The sequence below is a fragment of the Ranitomeya variabilis genome, chromosome 6 (genome assembly GCF_051348905.1).
Source record: "Ranitomeya variabilis isolate aRanVar5 chromosome 6, aRanVar5.hap1, whole genome shotgun sequence".
Lineage (NCBI taxonomy): Eukaryota > Metazoa > Chordata > Amphibia > Anura > Dendrobatidae > Ranitomeya > Ranitomeya variabilis.
In genome coordinates this window covers 86,960,552-86,975,632 of record NC_135237.1, presented here as the reverse complement: position 1 = coordinate 86,975,632, position 15,081 = coordinate 86,960,552, and the positions used below count along the sequence as shown (strand labels likewise).

At 43.9% G+C, this 15,081-nt stretch overlaps 1 protein-coding gene across 2 annotated transcripts in view; it reads left to right on the top strand.

Annotated features, from left to right (window-relative positions):
* The window catches only part of AHR (aryl hydrocarbon receptor), a 164,007-nt gene that overhangs the window by 137,816 nt on the left and 11,110 nt on the right, over positions 1–15,081 (top strand). For both annotated transcript variants that reach the window (XM_077268742.1, XM_077268743.1), the window contains exons 9-10: positions 934–1,075; positions 1,979–3,215. In XM_077268742.1, coding sequence (XP_077124857.1) covers positions 934–1,075; positions 1,979–3,215 — 1,379 coding nt within the window. The remainder of the gene's footprint in view (positions 1–933; positions 1,076–1,978; positions 3,216–15,081) is intronic.

Sequence of the window (15,081 nt, the reverse complement as noted above, 5' to 3'; positions counted from 1 at the left end):
ACGTCATTTTCTTACAGACACCACAGATCTTTATCTTCTCTCGCTTGGAAACTGTTAGGAGGCTCCATTGGATTCCATGGTGGGGCGCTGCACTGTTTGTGTTGGTTTTTTCTTATTATTTTTTTCCAGTAAAGTGACAGATTTTATTATAAATCGGATTGGTCTGACAATGTTCGTATTGGTCATGCTCTCTATGGGTCAAGAAATTCATAACGCTGATGTTAGCTCGTTATATTTTTTGTGTCATACCTTAGAAATAATATTATGGTTATAAAGGGAATCTGTCACAAGGTTTTTGCTACCTAACCTGAGAGCAGCATAATGTAGAGACAGAGACCCTGATTCCAGTGATGTGATATTCATGAGCTCTATGTAACCCTATCCCCCGCCATGATTGGCAGCTTTCTGGCTATGCACCGTGCACGAGGAAAGCTGCCAATAGGGTGTGGGCGAGGTTATACAGAGCTCAGCATTCTGATGACTGCTGGATCTGCAGCAGAGAAAATGGGGACTTTATTAAAATGGCAGCAAGTACCCCAGTAGGTGATGCATCGCTGGAATCGGGGTCTCTGCCCCTACATCATGTTGCTTTTAGATGGGGAAGCAAAACCCTACTGACAGCTTCCCTTTAAGGCTACAATCCATGCAGCCAGTGTGGCTTCAGAATACATGAATGCCGGCAGCTAGAAGTTGAGGTGTTGATGTGATGCCAGCTGAGCTCTTTATCAGGGTGGGGATGTGGAGTGTGTTCATGAAGATAATGCAGAACAGAAGATACTAGTCAGCTCTAGGGAAGTATAATACGCTGCTGTGTCGCCTCTGGAGCCATTGTTCTGGAGCCATGATCCTGGATTATGGCTGATAATTGGCAGTATGACAGCGTGTGGAGATTACTTGTTTTTGATTATTGACATTTATTCTTTTTTAATGCAGTGATTAAGACTGGAGAGAGCGGCATGACTGTTTTCAGACTTCTCACTAAAGACCACGGATGGGCTTGGGTGCAAGCAAATGCACGGCTTGTGTATAAGAATGGAAGACCGGATTATATCATTGCAACTCAAAGACCTCTTGCGTGAGTGTAAATTGTAAATTCCACCCAGCCTACGTCTAGTGTCCTTCCTTACGATAAGTTATAAGCAGACACTAACCAATTTCATCAGAATCTTGTGCGTCTGCCTTCACCCTTCTCTGTGTCTGCGCAGAAAATGAGACAGGCAGGAAGTTGCCCTCATAGCCGCCATCATGGAGCTGTGTACATAGCTTGTGGCTACCGTCACGTCCATTGTTTGCACACCGTACCGTACCTATAATTTCAGCAAACGTTGCATAAATCAATAGTACTGACGAATATAAAACACTTCTATTAATTTGTATGGAGGGGAGGAGGAAGTACTCAGGACAAGGAGAGACAGAGACACAGGCAGATCGAGCTGTAGTTTCATGCACATGTTTAATCACAGTTCAGTGCTGGATTCACAGCCACACAGCTCAGTACTGTGTTGTAATTTCTTTCATAGTGCTGCTGTTTCTGTCTGCGTGCAACACAGAAGGAAGAGCAGGAATCCATATCTGTGTATAGTTGAGAGAACTGAGAATTGGGGAAAGAAGGTTTTATAATGGTCATAAATGGTGTTAATCCTCATGTACACACCTAGGGCAGCTAGCTCTGAAAAGTTACCAGAAACAACCGGACCACTTTAAGATTCTGCAGTTGGTGCTTTGCTATTTTACATGTACATGAGAACATTATATTCCTTTTTTGCCAGTGCATGGTTTCTATTTCTCTATTACATTGATTGCATAGCCTTTTGGAGCATTACGATTAAATACATTAGATTACCAACATATATCCAGATCAGAGCAACTCTATCAGATACCTTAGAAATTGCCCGGTTTGTGTGTTGTATTTTTTTGTTTCTTTTTCTACAAATGAACTTTGATTCCTCAATGTGTGTTGTGTTTGTTTTCCCGTTAGAGAGGAAGAAGGAGCGGAGCACTTAAGAAAACGGAGCTCGCAGCTGCCTTTCATTTTTGCGACTGGTGAGGCGGTGTTGTACGAGTCCTCATTCCCCTTCCAAGCTGTAATAGTCCCCTCCCTAAATAAACCTAAAGGTTCCTCCAGTAAAGGGACCACTGCCAAAGCGAGTGTGAATGAGCCACCTGTCAATCCTGCGTCCCTCCTGGGGGCCATGCTCAGGCAGGATGAAAGTGTCTACATTTGCCCTCCAGCTTCAAACACTTTTTCTTTTGAGAGCTTTTACAAAGAGAACAGAAATGACCTGAGCAACTTTTGGCAAAACGCTCAAGTACCTGTGGCAAATAACAACATGAAGCAAGAGGAAGGGGCTTGTTCCCAACTAAAAAGCGTTTCGCAGTCTTCAGAGCACACGGATGTTTTACCAGAGGTGAAAAATAACGAGCTTTACAACATTATGAGAAGTTTGGGCATCGACTTTGACGATTTGGAGGTGATACAGCAAGACGAAGAGTTTTTCAGAAATGAGTTTGACTATCCGGATATTGGAGATATTGATGTGGCTGATGAGATTCTCACTTACGTGCAGGAGTCCCTAAACCGAAAATCGGACTGTATGTTCATGAGCTCCGCTCCACAAATGGCTTGTGTGCAGGACCCCAGCAGAGTCGCACAGGATAGCTTGGATACAACACCGATGCTTCAGCAGCCGCCAAACCAAGCAATGCCGCAGCAGCTGTGTCACAAAATGAAGCACATGCAGGTCAACGGCTTGCTGACAAACTGGAACCACGCGAGTGGCGTGCCCGTCACGTACCAAGAGCAGCAGCCCACTGAGCAATATGTACCTAGCCTCAATAACGTGGCTCCGGAATTCTATAAATCTGAACTGAGCAGCGCTCCGTATACCTGCAAACAGGAATATTTGCCTTACCAGGACCCGTTGCCTGCAGTGCCACTGCCTTCTAACCTTACACAAATGGATTTTGATCTAGGAAATGTGGATCAGTCAATGTACTCCTCATCCTCACACTTGGATGGGTTTTTGGATTGTCTCCCACAGACTCCTGAGCTCCAAGAGTGTAGCTTAAATGCACCAGCCGTCATGATGACTTCCCAGCCGTGCTATTCTGGGGCAGTGTCCATGTATCAGTGCCTCCAGGAACCTCAGCCATCCTGTCTGAATCAAATGCAATATAACGCTGTGATGCCCGGCCAGCAACAGATGATCAACCAAGTAAGATGCATACAACAGTTTGCACTTCACAATACTTGCTTATAGTCTTAAAGGGAACCTGTCGCCATGAAAATGCCATCCAATGTGCAGGCGCCATGTTATAGAGCAGTGGAACATGAGCACACTGATACACACTTTCTTGAGAAAAAAATCTGTATATATGTCCTATCAGTGACTGACAGCCATCTATGTATGCACACTGATACAAATCTGTCAGTCATGGATAGGACCGCCCACTGGACCAATAATGACTGACAGCCATCTATGTATGCACACTGATACAAAGAAAGATGTCAGTCATGGATAGGACCACCCACTGGACCAATAGTGACTGACAGCCATCTATGTATGCACACTGATACAAAGCTGTCAGTCATGGATAGGACCGCCCACTGGACCAATAGTGACTGACAGCCATCTATGTATGCACACTGATACAAAGCTGTCAGTCATGGATAGGACCGCCCACTGGACCAATAGTGACTGACAGCCATCTATGTATGCATGCACACTGATACAAAGCTGTCAGTCATGGATAGGACTGCCCACTGGACTGAATGTCCCAGAAGGAGCAGAGGTTTAAAGGAATAAATCACAGGTCATACTGAATCTTTACTCACTTGGCTACATATCAATCTGTTCAGCCCCTCTTGATCTATAACATGATGTCTGCAGATTGGACTGCATTTTCATGATGACAGGTTTCCGGTAAAAAGTAAATGAAATGTATACTCAAGTGTGTACCTGTGCATCCATTTTTATTGTGTTAATTATGTTTTATAGAAATATGGGTGGATAGGTGAAGGTCCGGAACAGGGATAGGAGAGTGGTTACAAAGAGCATCACTCTGAAGGGCCCAGCACATCAATGTGTTACACTAACAGCCTGTTCTTTTTTTATATAACCTGTGTAATTCTCCATGTAAAGGGAATCTGTCAGTAGGATCAACTCTCCTAAGCCGTCAATATTTGCATGTAGAACATAAAAAGTTGAATAAAATGTTACCTTGATATTGGTGATCCAATGTCTTATTCCAGAGAAATCCACTTTTTCTTAATATGTAAATGAGCTATTAACCCCTTCCCGACCTTTGACGCCACATAGGCGTCATGAAAGTCGGTGCCAATCCGACCTGTGACGCCTATGTGGCGTCATGGAATGATCGCGTCTCTGCAGATCGGGTGAAAGGGTTAACTCTAAAGGCCCCGTCTCACATAGCGAGATCGCTAGCGAGATCGCTGCTGAGTCACTAGTTTTGTGACGCAACAGCGACCTCCATAGCGATCTCGCTATGTGTGACACGTACCAGCGATCAGGCCCCTGCTGCGAGATCGCTGGTCGTGTCGGAATGGCCTGGACCTTTTTTTGGTCGTTGAGGTCCCGCTGACATCGCTGAATCGGTGTGTGTGACACCGATCCAGCGATGTCTTCACTGGTAACCAGGGTAAACATCGGGTTACTAAGCGCAGGGCCGCGCTTAGTAACCCGATGTTTACCCTGGTTACCAGCGTAAATGTAAAAAAAAACAAACAGTACATACTCGCCTTCTGATGTCCGTCAGGTCCCTTGCCGTCTGCTTCCTGCTCTCACTGACTCCCGGCCGTACAGTGAGAAGTGAGAGCACAGCAGTGACGTCACCGCTGCACTCTGCTCTCAGTGTACGGCGGCTCAGTCAGAGCAGGAAGCAGACGGCAAGGGACCTGGACACCGAAAGGCGAGTATGTAGTGTTTGTTTTTTTTGGTAACCAGGGTAAACATCGGGTTACTAAGCGCGGCCCTGCGCTTAGTAACCCGATGTTTACCCTGGTTACCCGGGTGCTGCAGGGGGACTTCGGCATCGTTGAAGACAGTTTCAACGATGCCGAAGTCGTTCCCCTGATCGTTGGTCGCTGGAGAGAGCTGTCTGTGTGACAGCTCCCCAGCGACCACACAACGACTTACCAACGATCACGGCCAGGTCGTATCGCTGGTCGTGATCGTTGGTAAATCGCTATGTGAGACGGGGCCTTAATTTCACCTGATCTGCAGGGACAGGGGGAGTGGTACTTCAGCCCAGGGGGGGGGTGGCTTCACCCCCCCGTGGCTACGATCGCTCTGATTGGCTGTTTCACTTTCAACAGCCAATCAGAGCGATCTGTAATATTTCACTATGAAAACTGGTGAAATATTACAATCCAGCCATGGCCGATGCTGCAATATCATCGGCCATGGCTGGAAACACTGGTCTGCACCCCCCCCCTCCCACCACCGATCTCCTCCCCAGTCCTCCATCCTGTGCTCCCCTCCATCATCCTGTCCACTCCCCCGTCCTCCTGTCTGCTCCACCCGTGCTCCGATCCCCCCCCTCATACTTACCGAGCTTCCCGGTGTCCGTCTGTCTTCTCCACGGGCGCTGCCATCTTCCAAAATGGCTTACGCATGCGAAGTGCGCCCGCCGAATCTGCCAGCCGGCAGATTCGTTCCAGCTACATTTTGAGCACTGTGATAAAACCTATCACAGTGATCATAATAAAAAAAATAGTAAATGACCCCCCCTTTATCACCCCATACGTAGGGACAATAATAAAATAAAGAAAATATTTTTTTTTCCACTAGGGTTAGAACTAGGGGTAGGGTTAGGGGTAGAACTAGGGTTAGCGTTAGAATTAGGCTATGTGCACACGGTGCGGATTTGGCTGCGGATCGTAGCAGTGTTCCATCAGGTTTACAGTACCATCCGCTGTGCCCATGGTGCGGAAAATACCGCGCGGAAATGCTGCGTTGTATTTTCCGCAGCATGTTAATTCTTTGTGCGGATTCCGCAGCGTTTTACACCTACACTGGAAATCCGCAGTAAATCCGCAGGTAAAACGCAGTGCCTTTTACCTGCGGATTTTTCAAAAATGGTGCTGAAAAATCTCACACGAATCCGCAACGTGGGCACATAGCCTTAGGGTTGGAATTAGAGTTAGGGTTGGAATGAGGGCTAGGGTTGGAAATAGGGTTAAGAATAGGCTTGTCGTTAGGGTTATGCTTAGGGGTGTGTTGGGGTTAAAGTTGTGGTTAGGGTTGGGATTAGGGTTAGGGTTGGGATTAGCGTTGTGGTTAGGAGTGTGTTGGGGTTAAGGTCGTGATTAGGGTTATGGCTAAAGTTGGGATTAGGGTTAGGGGTGTGTTGGGGTTAGAGTTGGAGTTAGAATTGAGGGGTTTCCACTGTTTAGGCACATCAGGGGTCTCCAAACGCAACATGGCGCCACCATTGATTCCAGCCAATCTTGCGTTCAAAAAGTCAAATGGTGCTCCCTCCCTTCCGAGCCCTGACGTGCACCCAAACAGTGGTTTACCCCCACATATGGGGTACCAGCATACTCAGGACAAACTGGGCAACAACTATTGGGGTCCAATTTCTCCTGTTACCCTTGCGAAAATAAAAAATTGCTTGCTAATACATAATTTTTGAGGAAAGAAAAATTATTTTTTATTTTCACGGCTCTGCTTTATAAACTTCTGTGAAGCACTTGGGGGTTCAAAGTGCTTACCACACATCTAGATAAGTTCCTTGGGGGGTCTAGTTTCCAAAATGGCGTCACTTTGGGGGTTTCTACTGTTTAGGCACATCAGGGGCTCCGCAAACGCAACGTGGCGCCCACAGACCATTCCATCAAAGTCTGCATTTCAAAACGTCACTACTTCCTTTCCGAGCCCTGACGTGCGCCCAAGCAGTGGTTTACCCCCACATATGGGGTATCAGTGTACTCAGGACAAACTGGGCAACAATTATTGGGGTCCAATTTCTCCTGTTACCCTTGTGAAAATAAAAAATTGTTTGCTAAATCATCATTTTTGAGGAAAGAAAAATGATTTTTTATTTTCACGGCTCTGCGTTGTAAACTTCTGTAGGCACTTGGGGGTGCAAAGTGCTCACCACATATCTAGATATGTTCCTTGGGGGGTCTAGTTTCCAAAATGGGGTCACTTTTGGGGGGGTTTCTACTGTTTAGGCACATCAGCGGCTCCGCAAACGCAATGTGACGCCCGCAGACCATTCCATCAAAGTCTGCATTTCAAAACGTCACTACTTCCTTTCCGAGCCCCGACGTGTCCCAAGCAGTGGTTTACCCCAACACATGGGGTATCAGTGTACTCAGGACAAACTGGGCAACAACTATTGGGGTCCAATTTCTCCTGTTGCCCTTGGGAAAATAAAAAATTGTGGACTAAAAAATCATTTTTGAGAAAAGAAAAATTATTTTTTATTTTCATGGCTCTGCGTTATAAACTTCTGTGGAGCACTTGGGGGTTCAAAGTGCTCACCACACATCTAGATTAGTTCCTTGGGAGGTCTAGTTTCCAAAATGGGGTCACTTGTGGGGGAGCTCCAATGTCTAGGCACACAGGGGCTTTCCAAACGTGACATGGTGTCCGCTAACGATTGGAGCTAATTTTCCATTCAAAAAGTCAAATGGCGCTCCTTCCCTTCCGAGCCTTGCCGTGCACCCAAACAGTAGTTTACCCCCACATATGAGGTATCGCCATACTCAGGAGAAATTGCCCAACAAATTTTAGGATCCATTTTATCCTGTTGCCCATGTGAAAATGAAAAAATTGAGGCTAAAAGAATTTTTGTGTGAAAAAAAAAAAAAGTACTTTTTCATTTTTACGGATCAATTTGTGAAGGACCTGAGGGTTTAAAGTGCTCACTATGCTTCTAGATAAGTTCCTTGGGGGGTCTAGTTTCCAAAATGGGGTCACTTGTGGGGGAGCTCCAATGTTTATGCACACGGGGGCTCTCCAAACGCGACATGGTGTCCGCTAAAGATTGGAGCCAATTTTTCATTCAAAAAGTCAAATGGCGCTCCATCCCTTCCGAGCCCTGCCATGCGCCCAAACAGTGGTTTACCCCCACATATGAGGTATCAGCGTACTCAGGACAAATTGGACAACAACGTCCGTGGTCCAGTTTCTCCTTTTACCCTTGGCAAAATAAAAAAAATTGTTGCTAAAAGATCATTTTTGTGACTAAAAAGTTAAATGTTCATTTTTTCCTTCCATGTTGCTTCTGCTGCTGTGAAACACCTGGAGGGTTAATAAACTTCTTGAATGTGGTTTTGAGCACCTTGAGGGGTGCAGTTTTTAGAATGGTGTCACTTTTGGGTATTTTCAGCCATATAGAACCCTCAAACTGACTTCAAATGTGAGGTGGTCCCTAAAAAAAAAAAATGGTTTTGTAAATTTTGTTGTAAAAATGAGAAATCACTGGTCAAATTTTAACCCTTGTAACTTCCTAGTAAAAAAAAATTTTGTTTCCAAAATTGTGCTGATGTAAAGTAGACATGTGGGTAATGTTATTTATTAACTATTTTGTGTCACATAACTCTCTGGTTTAACAGAATAAAAATTAAAAATGTGAAAATTGCGAAATTTTCAAAAATGTCGCCAAATTTCCGTTTTTTTGACAAATAAACTCAGAAATTATCGACCTAAATTTACCACTAACATGAAGCCCAATATGTCACTAAAAAACAATCTCAGAACCGCTAGGATCCGTTGAAGTGTTCCTGAGTTATTACCTCATAAAGGGACACTGGTCAGAATTGCAAAAAACGGCCAGGTCATTAAGGCCAAAATAGGCTGGGTCATGAAGGGGTTAAGATCTCTGGGCCAAATATGGATCTCCCTGAGAATCTGCCTCCAGAGCTTTTAAATGAAAGGGGTTTTTCCCAGTGTGAGACTTGTAGATCAGGAGGGCAGACTGTCAGTCATTACATGACTCACACACTTAAGGCCCATTTCATTTAAAATAAGCTCTGGAGATGGATTGTCATGCAGAGCAATCTGTCTCCAGAGCTTGTTTAACCCCTTAGTAACGGAGCCAAATTTTAAAAATCTGACCAGTGTCATTGTATGTGGTAATAACTCTGGGACACTTCAACAAATTCCAGTGGTTTTGAGATTGTTTTTTCGTGACACATTATACTTTATGATAATGGTAAATATAGGTTGATTTGTTTTGTGAGTATAAAAAAAATCAGAAATTTGACAAAATTATAAAAAAATTAGCAATTTTCAAACTTTGATTATCCCTCTAATTCAGATAGTCATACCATAGAAAAACCTTAAAAATAACATTTCCCGCATGCCTGCTTTACATCGGCACCATTTGTAAAATCTTATTTTTCATTTTTTTCATGGAAATTTACAAAATTATTTCTTTAGGAACCTATCCAAGCTTGAAGTGAATTTAGGGGTCCCATATATTGGGAAACCCCCAAAAAACTGATACCATTTTAAAAACAACACCTCCTGGCATACTGAAAACTGCTGTCAGGTAGTTTCTTAACCCTTCAGGTGCTTTTCAGGCATTAATACAAAGTGGCATGATAGGAATGAAAAAGTTGATTTTTACCACTTAAATGTCGCTGACTTTTCAGTCAGTGTAGCCGGCAGGCTCTAAGGCCGCTATTTGGCCATGAATTGCCATGACAAAAATAAGGACCACACAATCATGATCTCAGGGTGCCGATGGGGATAAAGAGGGAGAAGCCACTCTCTTTTAAACATTTATATGATGTAGGCATTATTGACAGGAGCATCTAAGGGGTTAAACAGATATGGACGGTGCCGACACTGATCGTGGCTGATGCAGCAAGTTGTCAGCTATAGTGCACAGCCGACAGCTGCTGGATTGTCACCTGTATGGGGGCGCTACTCTCTTATATCTCAGGTCAGTTAAAAGACGTATTGATGGTCATTAAGGGGTTAAAACAAATTTGGCGTTAAACGTGTGAGACATGTAATGAATGACAGTCTGCCCTCCTGATCTACAAGTCTCACGTTGGTAATGCCCCCTTTTATTTAAAAGCTCTGGAGGCAGATTCTCAGGGAGATCCATGTCCGGCCCATAGATCATAACAGCTCCTTCACATATTAAGAAAAACGTGGATTTCTCTGGAATAAGACATTGGATCACAGATATCAAGGTGTCCATTTATTGAGCTTTAGACATGAGCGGATATCATCGGATCCCTCTTTATTTGGCTCGCTAATAGCGCTTACCGAATAGCTGCAGCGGGAACCCGGATACCTGGAGCGCTCCCAATAATCAGCTGTCCGGCGCTGCATGTGTCGCGGCTGTGTGACAGTCCTAGCACATGCATGGAGAGCCTGTGTAGGCAAGGGGTATTTTTCTGACCTACAGGAAGAGTTATCAGCAGGCTCCTTATCATAGACAGGATTAGAATGACAGGTGACACCGCAGCTGATGACACAAAATCCAGCATTCACAATAAGCTCTTCCTCACTTCACAATCACTTTTGCACACGCTCATTAGATGCTTAATTGTGAGTGATGAGTGAACGTGCTCAGAAAAGGTGCTGGAGTGTCTCCGGCGTGCTCGTGTCCCAGTGCATGTCTAGCGTCTGTTCAACAGCCACAACACGTACAGGGATAATCTGTTTGTTAGGTAGGCCCTGCATGTGTTGCAGCTGTTGAACAGCCTTGAGATATGCAGCCGCTGGGACTCGAACATATTTTTTTGAGAACACCCAAGACACTTGTTTAGCACCCGAGCATGCTCAGATAATACCTTATCCCAGCACCTTCACTCATCACTAATAATTATAAAAAGACAAGGTCAGAGTTTGTTCATTGCTGCTAATGTACATGTGAATTTCCTGAAACAGAAGTTTAAAGTCTAAAAAAAACAAAAAAAAAAAACACCAATGGCTTGTATAAAAATTGCAAGATTTCTATTACATTTTTAATACAAAAACTTGATTTAAACAGTCATTTTCTGGTGATTACTGGTAATAAGCACATTGAAATAACCATTGAAGGAAGCAGTCGACCCGTCCCCTCCATCCCCTCCTGCAGTTGTAAGCCGACAATGGTAATGCTCCTGTGTGTTGAACACCAGACGATAATGGAGCTGGCAGGGCCAAAGCTGATATCTGGAGGTTACCATTCATATTAGAAGTATATCAGAAAGTTGTATATTTTGCAATTTTACATGTATTTATAGATATATTTTACAATCTAGATAACCTCTATAATTCCACGTTTTAACTTTGCCCACGTAACAATCTAAATAGGAAGTAAATATGGGTGTATAATGACACATTTCCTGATCACATCTTGCTGACAAGTGAATGATGATGTTTTTGGCTAGAAACACAGCAGATGTTTCTTGGGTCTGACATGTTCTGTTCAGGTTATGGTCAGCAGTGTTTTGGATGCTTCACTGCTTGTATCTCCTGCAAACATCCAGATGAGGGCATATACGGAGGACTTCTCATCAGTGGGGTGCAACTGCTGGAATACCTGCCGTTCAGAGAACATGCTGAGGGACAGGGGATGTAATTAAGTCAAGCGTCCGTCCACATTTATCGTGAGCCTACACTCTTTTCATTGGATGTTAAAAAAAATAAAATAAAATAAAAAAAATATCTGAAAACATATTCCGATGTCACAAGATTTCACAATAAAAACTTCATGCATTACTAAATGGATATCTTGGACCTAATCATCATGCTGTATTTACTTTGAAAATCCATAACAGAATAGCTGGATATTCCTTTCTGAATGTTTATTTCAATCTCCACCCATTAAGGCTCATTGAACTGTCCTCAGTGTCCCTCCTCCCTGCTGCTGAGCTCTCTATCACTACTTGGTACAAGGCACAGCTGTCCGTCGGGTGACAGTTTGGGAGGAGACTTTAAAATGAAAAGTCCTCAGTGTCCCTCCTCCCTGCTGCCGCGCTCTCTCGCTGCTTAGTACAAGGTACAGCTGTCCGTCAGGCGACAGTTTGGGAGGAGACTTGAATATGAAAGGTCCTCAGTGTCCCTCCTCCCTGCTGCCGCGCTCTCTCGCTGCTTAGTACAAGGTACATATGTCCGTCAGGCGACAGTTTGGGAGGAGACTTGAATACACAAAAAGGTCCTCAGTGTCCCTCCTGCCTGCTGCCGAGACTCTCGCTACTTGGTATAAGGCACAGCTGTCCGTCAGGCAATAGTTTGGGAGGAGACTTGAATACACATTGCTGCATGAATGATTTATTTTTATTGATGGACTCCTTAAGATCAGGGTTATACTTCCATTTTGATATGGAGTTTTAAAGTAAGTACACCAGCCTCATTAAGTCTAAGAGATCTATTTAATAATGTATGGGGTATGTATTGTAAAATTTTGTGACAGATCCACTTTTGTAGAATAATAATAAACAAAACAAAAATTTCACATACAGTGGGGCAAAAAAGTATTTAGTCAGTCAGCAATAGTGCAAGTTTCACCACTTAAAAAGATGAGAGGCGTCTGTAATTTACATCATAGGTAGACCTCAACTATGGGAGACAAACTGAGAAAAAAAAATCCAGAAAATCACATTGTCTGTTTTTTTAACATTTTATTTGCATATTATGGTGGAAAATAAGTATTTGGTCAGAAACAAACAATCAAGATTTCTGGCTCTCACAGACCTGTAACTTCTTCTTTAAGAGTCTCCTCTTTCCTCCACTCATTACCTGTAGTAATGGCACCTGTTTAAACTTGTTATCAGTATAAAAAGACACCTGTGCACACCCTCAAACCGTCTGACTCCAAACTCCACTATGGTGAAGACCAAAGAGCTGTCAAAGGACACCAGAAACAAAATTGTAGCCCTGCACCAGGCTGGGAAGACTGCATCTGCAATAGCCAACCAGCTTGGAGTGAAGAAATCAACAGTGGGAGCAATAATTAGAAAATGGAAGACATACAAGACCACTGATAATCTCCCTCGATCTGGGGCTCCACGCAAAATCCCACCCCGTGGGGTCAGAATGATCACAAGAACGGTGAGCAAAAATCCCAGAACCACGCGGGGGGACCTAGTGAATGAACTGCAGAGAGCTGGAACCAATGTAACAAGGCCTACCATAAGTAACACACTACGCCACCATGGACTCAGATCCTGCAGTGCCAGACGTGTCCCACTGCTTAAGCCAGTACATGTCCGGGCCTGTCTGAAGTTTGCTAGAGAGCATTTGGATGATCCAGAGGAGTTTTGGGAGAATGTCCTATGGTCTGATGAAACCAAACTGGAACTGTTTGGTAGAAACACAACTTGTCGTGTTTGGAGGAAAAAGAATACTGAGTTGTATCCATCAAACACCATACCTACTGTAAAGCATGGTGGTGGAAACATCATGCTTTGGGGCTGTTTCTCTGCAAAGGGGCCAGGACGACTGATCCGGGTACATGAAAGAATGAGTGGGGCCATGTATCGTGAGATTTTGAGTGCAAACCTCCTTCCATCAGCAAGGGCATTGAAGATGAAATGTGGCTGGGTCTTTCAACATGACAATGATCCAAAGCACACCGCCAGGGCAACGAAGGAGTGGCTTCGTAAGAAGCATTTCAAGGTCCTGGAGTGGCCTAGCCAGTCTCCAGATCTCAACCCTATAGAAAACCTTTGGAGGGAGTTGAAAGTCCGTGTTGCCAAGCGAAAAGCCAAAAACATCACTGCTCTAGAGGAGATCTGCATGGAGGAATGGGCCAACATACCAACAACAGTGTGTGGCAACCTTGTGAAGACTTACAGAAAACGTTTGACCTCTGTCATTGCCAACAAAGGATATATTACAAAGTATTGAGATGAAATTTTGTTTCTGACCAAATACTTATTTTCCACCATAATATGCAAATAAAATGTTAAAAAAACAGACAATGTGATTTTCTGGATTTTTTTTTCTCAGTTTGTCTCCCATAGTTGAGGTCTACCTATGATGTAAATTACAGACGCCTCTCATCTTTTTAAGTGGTGGAACTTGCACTATTGCTGACTGACTAAATACTTTTTTGCCCCACTGTATATTTTCAGTTTATAATATGTTTATATATATTTTTTTAGTTGGTATGTACCATAAATGGCAAAGTAATCTAATTATTGGATGTTTACCAGTGTAATGATGCAAGTGATATAGAGAGCAAAAATAGCAGTACAGGCAATGTAAAAGAAAACTCATCTGAGCGCAAGGACATGCCCACTAGGTATGAGCGAGTGTACTCGTTACTCGAGATTTCCCGAGCATGCTTGGATGGTCTCCCGAGTATTTTGGCTTGCTCAGAGATTTTGTCGAAGCAGCTGCATTCCCTAACAAACAGGCAATCCCTGCATGTGTTCAAGCTGTTTAGCAGCCGCAAATCATGCAGCTGCTTCGACATAAATGAAATCTCCGAGCACGCTGAAATACTCGGAGACCACCTGAGCATGCTCGGAGAAACTCGAGTAACGAGCACACTCGCTCATCACTAATGCCCACTAAATGTCCGCACCAGACACTCCTTAAAGTCCCACATTTGGGCTGAATACTGGGATCAAGCTGACAAAATCTTGCAGTCACAATAGTGACATCATAGCCCCTTAGATTGACCACCGTCAAAGGAAGCAGTGTCATAGTTGATAAGGGTTGGGGTGTGTGCTCACAACAGCTTTTTCAGGAGTCCAAAAACCTGTTTTTCAATTGTAAGATTTTAGTGGGTATTTTTATGTAATGTTTAAAGGGAATCTGTCACCTCATTTTTTGCATATAAGCTGCAGCCACCGCCATTAGGGGCTTATCTACAGCATTCTGTAAGGCTGAGTTCACACGTAGCAGAAATTTCCACGGCAATTCTGCGCATCCTGACGCGGGTATATCGCATGCAGAATTTGCATGCATATACCCGCAGAAAACTAGCGTTTTGCAAGCATAATTAGCTTGCAGAGTGCTAGCGTTTTCTAAGCGATCTGTAGCATCGCTTGGAAAACTGTTTGACAGGTTGGTCACACTTGTCAAACATAGTGTTTGACAAGTGTGACCAACTTTTTACTATAGATGCAGCCTATGCAGCATCTATAGTAAAAGATAG